At 42.4% G+C, this 12,850-nt stretch overlaps 1 protein-coding gene across 1 annotated transcript; it reads left to right on the forward strand.

Moving 5' to 3' along the window:
- Positions 1-4,853: 4,853 nt before the first annotated feature.
- Positions 4,854-10,648, forward strand: LOC147107341 (toll-like receptor 8). Its single transcript, XM_086006264.1, has one exon. It carries the CDS (start codon positions 5,187-5,189, stop codon positions 7,992-7,994), a length of 2,808 nt encoding a protein of 935 aa, XP_085862390.1. The 5' UTR covers positions 4,854-5,186; the 3' UTR covers positions 7,995-10,648.
- The last annotated feature ends 2,202 nt before the right edge of the window (positions 10,649-12,850 follow it).

A 12,850-nucleotide genomic window follows, 5' to 3' on the forward strand; every position in this document is an offset into this window, starting at 1 on the left:
AAGGTGGACAATTTCCTGTTAGCCTACAGAAATGCGACACATGCAGTCACCAACCAGGCCCTGGCCATGATGTTCTTTAACCGAAGGTTGAGATCTCGTCTGGATTTGCTCAGACCAAATGTACGAAGAGATGTTGAGAGTAAGCAATTCCAGCACATCAATGAGAAGCCGACAAGGAGCTTCAATGTAGGGCAACCAGTCTTGGCCCGCGACTACCGAACAGAGAAATGGCAACCAGGAACGATATGCACACGGCAGGGGCCACTAATGTACACAGTGGATGTTGGGGAGAACATTGTGAGACGCCATGCTGATCAGATCCTAGAGTCACAGGAATGAGTCAACCCCATGTCTCGGCCATACGTACCTGGTGAGGAACCCGACGTACAGGTCGCATCTACCTCAGAAACAATAGCATTGGAAGCTGATGAATCAACTGACGACAGGGTGTTAGAATCGCCTCCGCACCAAGAGCGAGGCACTCGGGAAAGGCGTTATCCAGAAAGAATCAGGAAGCCTCCCCAAAGACTGAATTTATAAATAGACTTTTTTCAGTTAATGTTGCATGTTAAAAGTGTTAATTGTAATTAGTTTGATATTTAATTGTTAAATGAGTGTTATGGTACTGTTAATCTAAAAGGGGAGGAATTGTAATGTATGTACCTTTAAGGGGGAGAACTACTTTTTACAGCTCCTGTATCCTGTAGTACCGGCAGTGACCACACCTGTATATAAACCCTGAGTAGTGATCTGTACAGTCAGTTGCAGTTTGAACCCTCATTCAGTAAACACCTGTTGATCATTCCCTGCAGTCTGTTGTCTAATTATTGAAGGACACAACATTAAGATACACGGATATAACACTGACCACTATGGCTTTTCTATCGCATCATGCACTACATGCTGGGAGTACCACAAAAATATATAAGTGAGTTGTCCTTGCAGTACTGTACTAATTTAGCTCATACGTGCCCAGGCACATACAGCACCTCAGGAGCAGCAGTCTCAATGGCTTTGTGCTGGGCAATAGGTAAATGTATCAAGGAATATAGATCAAATGCAGGTAAATGAAGTTGAGGTACTGATCAGCCATGATGTGATTGAATGGTGGAACATGCTTGAGTGGCTGAATGGCCTGCTCCTGCCCCTATGTTCCAATGTAACACAAATTCATATTTTACTGGAATGTGGCTAGTTATAGGTTTTAGAATTTTCTATTTTTAATTTCCAGAAGTTCAGGGGTAGTGCTTTTCTCTAATTCACTACTATGTTTAGTACAATATATCTTTCACTCTCTGTGAGGTACAACAGGGAAGTTAGTTTTTAACTTAATTTCTTTTTTAACCCATCCAGGCAAAGTGTTACTTCACCCACTACCTCTGCAGAATCTGTAGATTGGTGAACAGTCAACGCTTCTGAGGTTTTTATATACAAATTTGATCTGTGCCTTGCTCGATAACAAAAGGAAATTGTTTTAACTTTCAAAAATACCTCAAAATCAAAGTGAAAATGGTGAGTGGTTTTGATTTTTGCTTTTCAGTGTGAGCTGAAGTTTTTGTTCCCAAATGGCAACATTTCTCTAAGTCTTTCTTTCTTTCTCTCTCTCTTTTTCTCTCTCTCTCTCCTCGGTCTCTCTCTCTCACTCTTTCTCACTCTCTCCCCATCTCTCTCTCTCTCTCACTCTTTCTCTCTCTCTCCCCCGTCTCTCTCTCTCTCTCACTCTTTCTCTCTCTCTCCCCCGTCTCTCTCTTTCTCTCTCTCTCCCCCGTGTCTCTCTCTCTCTCTCTGTCTCTCAGTGACTCCAGCATGTGAGTCGCCTGCACTCTGTGTCCGTGAGAAGCTCTTGAGATTAAGGTAACCCTTGACCTCTGTGAGCAGGGGTTTGCGAATGCCCAACTACAGGCTACATCACTTCAGCTTCTGCAGAATCTGCTTGTCCCTGCCCGTTTTCTCATATGTGACAGAGGAGAATGGCAGCAGTGTCATTCTGGGAGACAGCAACATCTCCCATGGTCATTGCATGTCTGCCCCTCTACTGAGCATTGTCTCCACATGCCTACTGATGAACATGACAGCAGATTCAGTGACAGCATTGAAATGAGTGAAGCCCCTAATAAAGGCTGTCTCCATATGATCTCTAAGCCTGTCCAAAGAAGAGGAGATCATGGAACCCAATGGCTGTACAGTACTAGATAAAACTACATAGAACTTCAACACAGAAACCAGCCGTTCAACTCAATCAGTCTATGTTCGTGTTTATCCTCCACATAGGCAGTAGTCCTAATCCCATATGCCTGTAGTCTGATAATTCATGAGGAATAATAAAACTTTACTGTAGATGTTCCTCGAGTTGCAATATGCTCTGTGATGGACTGCAGAGTTTCTATTCTGTGCATCAGCACACCACACACACAGGTTGTGAATTCCTCCACGCTAGTTACTATAAGTTGAAAGCTGCTAGGCACTCTCTCCAATGACTATAGCAATCTTTCATACTCAGAAAGTATCCTTCTTTTAAAAGCAGGCTCTCCCTGGCAACTCTCTGAGGCTGAACCAGACTGTTCGCAACCTTGGTGTCATATTTGACCCCAAGAGGAACTTCCGACCACATATCCACTTCATCACTAAGACTGCCTACTTCCACCTCCGTAACATTGCCCGACTCCACCCCTGCCTCAGCTCATCTGCTGCTGAAACCATCATTTGTGCCTTTGTTACCTGTAGACTTGTCAATTCCAATGCTGTCCTGGTTGGCCAGCCATCTTCCACCCTACATAAACTGGAGCTCATCCAAAACTCAGCTGCCCGTGTCCTAACTCGCACCAAGTCCCGTTCACCCATCACTCCTGTGCTCACTGACCTACATTGGCTCTCGGTCCAGCAATGCTTCAATTTTAAAATCCTTATTTTCAAATCTCTCCATGGCCTCGCCCCTCCCTATCTCTGTAATCTCCTCCAGCCCTACAAGCCTTTGAGATCTCTGCGCTCCTCCAATTCTGGCCTCTTGCACAACCCCGATTTTAACTGTTCTACCATTGGTTCCCGTCCCTTCAGCTGCCTAGGCCCCAAGCTCTGAAATTCCCTCCCTAAACCTCTCCGCCTCTCTACCTCTCTCTCCTCCTTTAAGACACTCCTTAAAACCTGCCTCTTTGACCAAGCTTTTGGTCATCTGTTCTGATATCTCCTTATGTTGTTTGGTGTTAAATTTTGTTTGATAACGCTTTTGTAAAGCACATTGGGACATTTGGCACTATATAAATGAAAGTTGTTGTTGCTCTTAGGAGCTGAGAATGGACACGAGCTAACCCTCCAGTCAGTTGGCACCTGATTCTCCTAGCTTAGTGCTTTTTGTATCACCCAATGCTGTCCTCTCAAGCTCTCCTCTACACCCCCTAGGGTGGATGTATCTGCGCTACTGCTTTGCAGGGTTAGATTGAAGGACACAACATGCTGTGAGATGAAAGGTTGCTACACTTCCCTGATTCTTGCTTCAGCTTCCTGTGGTATCTATATATAATAAAGGGAAGAGGAACAAGTGTTATAAGTGTTCCTGATCAGGTCATGAGATGTAGCATTCAGCTAAGTGAGTAGCATGATCCTTTTTTTTAATGCTTGGTTCATTGGCAATGCATGAGTGACTGAATAGGATGGAGAATAAATGAAGCACAACTTTGCTGTCAACCCTAACCAGGCATCCTCCTTCTGCATCTCCTGCTTCCTCTGTGCTTCTTACAGAGCCACTTCTACAAATGCAGCCAAGAGGATGCAGACTTGGGAGTTCTCCTATCATGCATGTTCTCTCCCTCTTGTTAAGTGCAGAGTTATCCTGCAAAACTAGTGGAAGGCATTGAGCACTTGCATTGGTAGTATGACATAGCCATGAACCACATTGGTGTCCATATGACAGAAATGGTGTTGTCATGACAGAAACATGCATCGTGACAGTTTAGTACATGGAATGAGTCGTCAAAGGGAACAGCAGTTGAGGATGTTGGTAAAGAAAGTGTTCGGAAAGTGAGGTGCCGAGAAGAGTATTATGGTGCATAATGGGCAACTAGCCAAGTACTGTAAAGATCATTATGGATGGGAAGGAACTCTTCATGCTGTTCATAGTTAATACACTGGATTCAATGGTTACAAAATTCAGTGCAAGTTCTCATCTAAGCAAACATCCTATTGCAGTGATGTAGATTCGGATCGACACATTTTACCAGATCCCAGACTTCAAAGGACCGTGTGCTGACCCATCATGCCCAAGAGTCAACTAAGTAATTTTATGATTTCATCTACAGAAGACACATAACTTTCAATATGAATGTTTTTGATTCACTAAGAGCAGCTGGATGCTGCTCGTGAGTAATCGTCAGCAGCTGTTTGCCACCCTTATTACAAAACCCACTGTTACTGGAAAATGCAGGTGGGCAACAGAGAGGGAATTTTTAATAAGATTTCATAAAATAATTTTTTACTGATGTGTGTTCATGGCTATCCTCACTGGTGCAATGATGAATTTGAAATATGCAAGTGTATTAGTTTCTGTGTAATCTGACCTACCAGTATGCACTGTGATGTCATTATTTGGTGACAAAAACATTATCTTTGAAATGTATGAATATGTATAAAAATGATGCAGTGATATATAGGATTACCTACATATAGGAAGAGTGCAGTAAGCTTTCTGAAGCCAGGCGTTTGTTTCCCTTTAATTGAGTTCTGCATCTATAATTTCAGTGTGGCAAAAGTAAGAGAAATGTGTTCCTTTTAAATAGGACATTATTGTGTTTAAATATAGAGAATGATTAATAACATCAACTTCCCTTTTAAATTCATTTGGAATGTTTCTTTAGGCAAAATCAACATCATCTCCAGCCCTGACTTTACTGTGCTTCCTCTTTCTACTCCACTTTGTTGGCAAACTGCTTGCAACCAGTTGGATTCCCAGAAGCCTCCCATGTGATGTGAGTATTCGGAACAATGGCTCCTCCATTCAATTAGACTGTAGAAGCCGCCGCCTTAGAAGTGTACCAGGAAATATTCCTTCCAATGCGACCAGTCTAAACCTAGCAGATAATCGGATCAGAAACATTTCCAATTCCGCCTTCTATAATTTACCAAACCTAACCAAACTAGATTTGAGTTGGAACTATTTACCTGGAAGCATTGTATTGCATCCGTGTAGGAGGGGCATGATTATTGCAGAGGGCAGCTTCTCCCCCCTGATAAACCTTCAAGAATTATACCTGGATGGAAACCACCTCTGCCAAATCCCTAAGAGACTGCCATTTAGTTTACAACTGCTCAGCCTCAATGGCAGTAAGATTCTAAATATAACAAAAGAAAACCTACCAAACCTGTCAAACATAGAAACACTTCACTTGTCACAGAACTGTTACCATGGCAACCCTTGCAATGTGTCTATTTATATAGAGGATGGGGCGTTTTCAAGTGGCATTAAACTGAAGGTTCTCACACTCGGTTCAAACAATTTAACTTCTGTCCCTCGTGACCTGCCAGAAACTTTAAGTTCGCTGTGCCTCCGTAGAAACAAGATTCAAATTATAAACCGAGATGATTTCAGTTATCTGGTTGATATGGAGTTCCTTGACTTAGATGAAAACTGCCCCAGATGTTACAACGCTCCTTACCCATGTGAACCCTGCCCTGGCGATGACTCCATTCGCATACATCCTTACGCTTTCCAAAAGCTTCCAAAGTTAAAGATATTATTTCTTTCCAGCAACTGCCTCCGCAAAATACAAAGCAGCTGGTTTCAAAACTGTACCAACTTGAAGGTGCTGCAGCTTCGACTGAATTTCTTGATTCATGAAATTGCTGCTGGAGACTTTTTAAATCACTTACCTGGGCTAGAAGAACTTAACCTGTCATTCAACTATGAAATAAAAAATTATCCAGAAGATATCATCCTTTCAGGAAATTTTTCCAAATTAGTCTCCCTGAGACAATTACATATTGAAGGTTACGTTTTCAAAGAACTCAATCAATGGGATCTAAAACCACTGTACGGTCTCTGCAATCTTACTGTCCTCAACCTTGGTACGAACTTCATTAAACAAGCAAACTTAACGATCTTTGAACGATTTACATCACTAAAGATAATAGATCTGTCAGAGAATAGGATATCACCTCCATCAGATGATGGAGATCTGTTTTATGGTTCTGTGTATAAAGGTAAACATTTTCCATACATAGAATCAAGTTTAAAAGATTCATATTTACGATCTGAAAATAGCAATCAGGGATATGAATCCTTTGATGATGATGATCATAACCAAGGACTAATGGTGAAGTGGGCTTGTCGTTCTTATGGGAAGACATTAGATCTGAGTTTGAACAATATATTCTTCATCAACCCAAAGCAATTTGCAGGCTTTGAGGAAATCAGGTGCCTGAATTTGTCAGCAAATGCAATCGGGCAAGCTTTAAATGGTACTGAGTTTGCATCATTGCCCAATTTGAAATATTTAGATCTTTCTTTTAATCGACTGGATCCAGCTTATGATAATGCTTTTAAAGAACTGGAGCACCTGGAAGTATTGGATTTAAGTTACAACAAGCACTATTTCATTGTTGAGGGTGTCACACACAAAATGGGTTTTATTGAAAACCTTAAATATTTGAAAGTGTTAAACTTAAGCTACAATGCCATCTTCACCTTGACAGAGTCAGGATTGAACAGTAAGTCACTGGAAGTTTTGGAATTCCAGGGGAATCGAATGGATATCTTATGGAATGAAGAGGACTGTAGATATATAAACTTGTTTAAAAATCTAACTAATTTAACATACCTTGATTTATCTGACAATCATCTTCACCGTATCCCATCTGATGTTTATGGAAATTTACCACGTAACTTGTCATATTTGTCTTTGAGCCACAACAGTTTAGACATATTTAATTGGACAAAACTACAATTATTGAAGAATCTGCTGACCTTAGATCTGAGTAACAATAAATTAGCCATTGCCCCCAATGCACTGTATAATAATGCCAAATCGCTCCAAAAACTTTTACTGAGAAAAAATAGAATTATGGAACTTCCCGTAAGCTTCCTTACAGCAGCAAACAGAATAAAATATCTTGATTTAAGCTATAACAAAATTAAAGTGTTAAGCCAGACAGTTTTCCCAACAAGCGAACTTTTCCTCGAAGTACTGGTTTTAAAAGGGAATCCATTTTATTGCACTTGTGAACTTGCACCATTTATTGTATGGATTAATACCTGTGACCTGGATATTCCTCAATTGGCCACTGATGTTACCTGTGATTCACCTGAAGATCATCGAGGACAGAGCATCATTCTCCTTGATCTGCATGCGTGTTCAATGGATAACCTTGCAGCTGCATTAAGTTTGGCTTCTGCCATCATCACTTTTTGCACTCTGGTTATAGCGGTTACCCACCATCTGTTTTACTGGGATGTATGGTACTTTTACTATTTCTGCACTTTTAGATTGAAAGGGCATCATTATCAATCTCTTACAAAGCAGAGCTGTTCCTACGATGCATTTATTGCTTATGACACTTCGGATCTGGCTGTGACAGACTGGGTTGTCAATGAACTATTAGTTAATTTGGAAGATAAAGGTGAAAGGCACATTTGCCTTTGTTTGGAAGAGAGAGACTGGGACTTAGGAATGGCTGTTGTCGACAACCTTTCTCAAAGTATTCATAATAGCAAAAAGACTGTGTTTGTGCTCACAAGGAGCTATGTCAAGAGAGGAACTTTCAAAACAGCCTTTTATATGGCTCACCAAAGACTACTGGATGAAAATGAAGATGTGATTGTACTGATCCTGTTAGAGCCTGTTTTAATAAACTCAAAGTATTTGAGATTGAGGAAGAGATTATGTAGCAGCTCTGTGCTATGCTGGCCTAAAAACCCTAATACTGAAGGTTTTTTCTGGCAGTGCTTAAGAAATGTAATAGCAACAGACAATCAGTCAAGATACAACACCATTGCGGACTTCACTTAACTCCAATTGAACCTTTTGACTTTTATCCACAACATATGCAATCTCTCGGGCAGGCTGTAAACTCAAATGCAGTTACTTAGCTATCCATCTTCAAGTATGGCTTGACCATCTTAAGTTCAACCGTGGCTCCTTTCCACGACCAAGTTATCTTAGCACTAAGGTCAACCTGGAGAGCAAGACCAAGTCTAAATTTCTCATTTCCCTTCTTCATAATAAACTGTGAAATTATTTCCTCTGGCTACCTCCTTCAGTTCCCTCCATCTCCACTGTGAGGAGCTCATGGATTTCTGTGCTTTCAAAATTAGGACATCCTTCTTCCAGCTCTATTGCCCAAACCACTTCTCCGTCTCATCACCCACTACCGCTTAATACACAGTTTCACTACCATCTGCCCTCCCATCATCACAAAATATATTTTGTCCTTTAAGCCTATTACCTACTCCCTCAATTTCCTCCCATAGCAATTCTTGATCACTCAACTTCCCATTTTCAGTACCATGATTGTAACATCATCAATCTGTCCCTTTTCTTTAGCTTGGTCCTTACATCCTTCAAAATGGCAGCCATTATCCTCCCTCCTCGCATCACACTCTCAATCCTTCCAAGTTTCCAAATACTACTACACCTACAATCTTCCCTTTCTTTCTAAAGTCCTGCTTTGCAATTGTAATCTCACCTCTCGCACTAATCCCCTTTTGAAGCCCACGAATCAGGCTTCTGCTTCACTCACAGCACCGAGACAGCACTGGCCAAAGTCACCAATGACCTCTTGTGTGACCACAGTTCAGTGTCTCTTCTTACCCTGCTTGACCTCCCGACTGCCTATGACAGCATCAACAATTCCATTTTCCTCAAACTTCTCTTCACCTCTCCCCTGGTTCCATTTATGCCTGTTACATCATTGAAACTATTTTATCTCAAGTAGCTTCTCCTCCCGTGCCCACATAATCACCTGCATCATTCTTGCTACCCTCCTCTTCATCATTTACCCGTTGATTCTTAAATACATCATTTAGAAGCACGGAGTAAGTTTCCACATGTGTGCCAGTGATGCTCATTGCTCTCCATCTACCCTCTCCATCAACCCATGACTGATACATAGAAACATAGAAAAATAGGAGCAGGAGTAGGCCATTCGGCCCTTCGAGCCTGCTCCGCCATTCAATATGATCATGGCTGATCCTCTATCTCAATATCATATGTCTGCTCTCTCCCCATACCCCTTGACGCCTTTTGCGTCTAGAAATCTATTTATCTCCTTCTTAAATATATTCAGTGACTTGGCCTCCACAGCCTTCTGTGGTAGAGAATTCCATAGGTTCACCACCCTCTGAGTGAAGAAATTTCTCCTCATCTCAGTCCTAAATGTCCTGCCCTGTATCCTGAGACTGTGACCCCTCGTTCTAGACCCCCCAGCCAGGGGAAACATCCTCCCTGCATCCTCTCCCTTCAACTACCTATCCTGCACAAAAGTCTGGATGAGCCACAATTTCTTCCAGTTTAATGTCAGCAGAATTGAAGCAATCATATTTAGCTCCCATAAGCACCTATGATCTTTTAGTATTGATTCCACCGACCCCCTCAGGCTCAGCCCAGATGTATGGAATTTCGGCATCCTGCTGGATACTGAACCCAGCTTCCTCACCCACATCCAATCAGTCGCTAAGATTGCTTTCTTCCATCTTGAAGAACTCAACTGTTTTTGCCCTTACCTCTCTCTAATACAAATTCCTACTGTTATCACCGTGAGGCTGAGTTTCTCCAACACTTTTATTGCTGTTTTTCCTGCCTTCACCTTTCATACACTTTGTCACTTCTTTTGCATAGGCTTCCCTACCTCATGTCCCCACCCTTCAATAGCTATCAGTAGAGGAAACAGTGTTATTAACAATATCATGGTAATTCAACCCATTTTGAGTTTATCTATTATCAAGTAAGATGAGGAGAAGCCATGTCACTGGTGCCCTGACAATTTAAAATGTTTAAGTAAGTACTGCTTCTGAAAGCACTTCACCTATTTTATATGTGGGGTTTCCAGTTATTTGTTGATTGTCCATTGATCCAAACAGCAGAGATTTTTGAAAACTGCACAAAATATAAATTTCCTTTTTTTTCATAAATAATTTCTCTTCAAATGATTAATTTCAAGGGGACTGAGAGACGCAGTCAGTGTTCAGATATCTCCCGTATAAATACTGTTTCTTGAACCAAAGCAACTTTTTTTTTTACTTTTTAATTTTCTCTTTTCTGAAGTGAACATGAATACAGAGATCAAATGGAGAGAGTACATTAAGGGTATGTGGTATGGCCCTGGATGAGCAATCCTGGGACAATGGAGTCAAAGCTCACCATGGCAAATTGAGACTTTGCATTGAAATAATTTGATTATTTGACCTGAAAGCTGCTGGATTGTCATTAAAATTAGATGGATATGTTGATAGGGTGAGAGGAAGAGGGGTGGGAGGAGGTGCATGTGGAACATAAACACCGGCATAGACCTGATGGGCCGAATGGCCTGTTTCTAGGCTGTAAATTCTATATACTGTAATTCTATATTTGATGGAAGACGTGTTCTGTTCCAATATATAAATTGGGGCCACTGTATTGTTTTGTTTACTTGATGCTGTCTTAATAAACTATTTTTGCCTTATTCACTATGTCCAATGTTCCATTTGAATTTATTGATGAGAAAGCGGATCTGGTCAGGTCTTGATGTGGGGGTGGAATTCCATGTGGTGAACCTTTGCGCCCATGGAAGACGATTTGTGCCCACTGGTGGTCTGAAGAGGTACTTACAAGAGAGTTTCTGGGGCCAGCTCATTTGCATATCCATTGGAGTAGTGATTGGCATAAATTCCATGTAAAACAGGTGTAATCCACTGGACTGCATGGAAAGTGGCCTTTAACAAGATTGTTCTGGCTGAACGCTGCAACTGCAGACAGAAGCAGTGCCTGGATCACTCACTTGACTCTCAGCTAACTTCACTCCATGGGGTAGATTTTGACTTTGTACGAAAGTGACGGCAGCCTGTTTTACATCTCTCTCGATTTTTATTTCCACTAAAGTCATGGAAGCACTCCAATCACAGTCTGCCATGCTTTCAGTGACGCTGCATGAAAATAGACAGGCCACGGTGATTAAGAGCCAATGTAAGCCTGATTGGCTGCCCCTGCTAGGATGCCACCCACCAGCCCTGTCACATGTACTGGAGAACTGGTATCTCAGGGTTTGAGTCAGCTGAGAGACAGCTGAATAGCAGTGCCATCTGCTGCAAGGACACCTGCAGCTGCCGTGCACGCAGCTACGACCTGAAACTTGGCTCCCCTTCCTTGTAGGCATGCTGCAAAGCTGGCCTATCAGGATGGTTTAGCAGAGAGGCACAGAAGACCTACATCCCTTTGCAACCAACTCGTGCAGCACCATCGCCACTTCAGGAAGTGTCAAACAGGGGATCGTCTGCTCGTTTGCTTCATTACTTAGCTGCAGGCTCATGTATGTGCCTTGGCTTTATTTTCCCTTCATTTTTGCAGGTCTCTTAGTCCTCTGCCCCATTAGCCTCAGTAAATGCTGACAATGAGTTGAAATGCCTTTGCAGCTTTTCCAAACGTTTTCAGAATTTTGTTACCCTATCGTGATATTAAGCACCTTGGGACGTTTTATTACGTTAAAGGCGCTATATAAATGCAAGTTGTTGTTGTTACTCTCCGTTAATTGTGCCTACGCCCTGTTCCTGGGACTAGGGACAGGGTCACTGGCAAGGCTTGGAAGCTAAGCAGAGCCAGGCCTGGTTAGTACCTGCAGAGGTGACCATCAGGGAAGACCAGGTGCAGAAGGTCACGGAAGGAGCCCCGAGGAGGGGCGGTTGGTGAGAAGGTCACGGAAGGAGCCCCGGGAGGGGCGGCTGGTGAGCAGGCCCGGGCGTTGGGCTGAAGATTGTCGGACAGGAGGAATGGTGGAAATGGAATGGCGGCGCGCACAGACGCAGCGGCTTTGCTTCTCCCAGGACGGTGCTATTTACGTTTAATGTTAATGTTATTTGTACTGGACTCATGGGAGCTTGCAAGATCACATTTCGTTGTTCATGTACTTGTGCATTGTACAATGACAATAAAGTTGAATTATTATTATTATTATTATTTAATTTACCTTCCAGGCTTCTGCTCCCACCACTAGTTAGGGCCCTAGACCTATGCAAATCTACCCTTGAGGCTATGCTAATGACCTGACCTAGGAAAACTGGATGCAAACAGCATACTTCCATTTGAGTCTTCTTGATTTACCAAAAAAATCAAACATGCCTTAAGGTACAGCCCATCTCAGGGTTACCCAGATCATTACCATTAACAGCATGCTGTACAACTTTATGATATAAAGAGGCCTAACCATGAAGGAGGAAGAGGCCATCCCATAATCAAGTACAGGCCAGGACACAGACACTGACCAAGCTGATGTAGCTGCAGAAACACCAGTGCAGCCATAAAGACTAAGCTTCAAGCGCTCATCCAACACTGGTTTAGCTAAGTGTCCGAGCTGCCCACTTAAGGAACCCTGCTGTCCACATGGAACTGAGAAAGTGGCTCCAAGCACCAACTTATTAACCTACCTGTTATAAATCTCATCATCATGAAGAAACGACTCTTGAAATAACATTGGACGGCCAGCTGGTGGCGCCATCCAAGGAGTATAAATACTCGGGCGTGGGCCAGCTTGCCCGGGGACATTTTGTAAGACAGGAACTAGTGAAGTACAACTAAACCTCCATGTTCTGAAACAAGTTGCTTTATACTCGAACCAAGTGCGTAGTGAGTTTTATTACGTCCCTACCCTAGCCTGGATTTTCAGCAGGAGCCTGCTG

Source organism: Somniosus microcephalus, chromosome 14 (genome assembly GCF_052327205.1).
Source record: "Somniosus microcephalus isolate GS21.2 chromosome 14, FLI_Smic_1.0, whole genome shotgun sequence".
Lineage (NCBI taxonomy): Eukaryota > Metazoa > Chordata > Chondrichthyes > Squaliformes > Somniosidae > Somniosus > Somniosus microcephalus.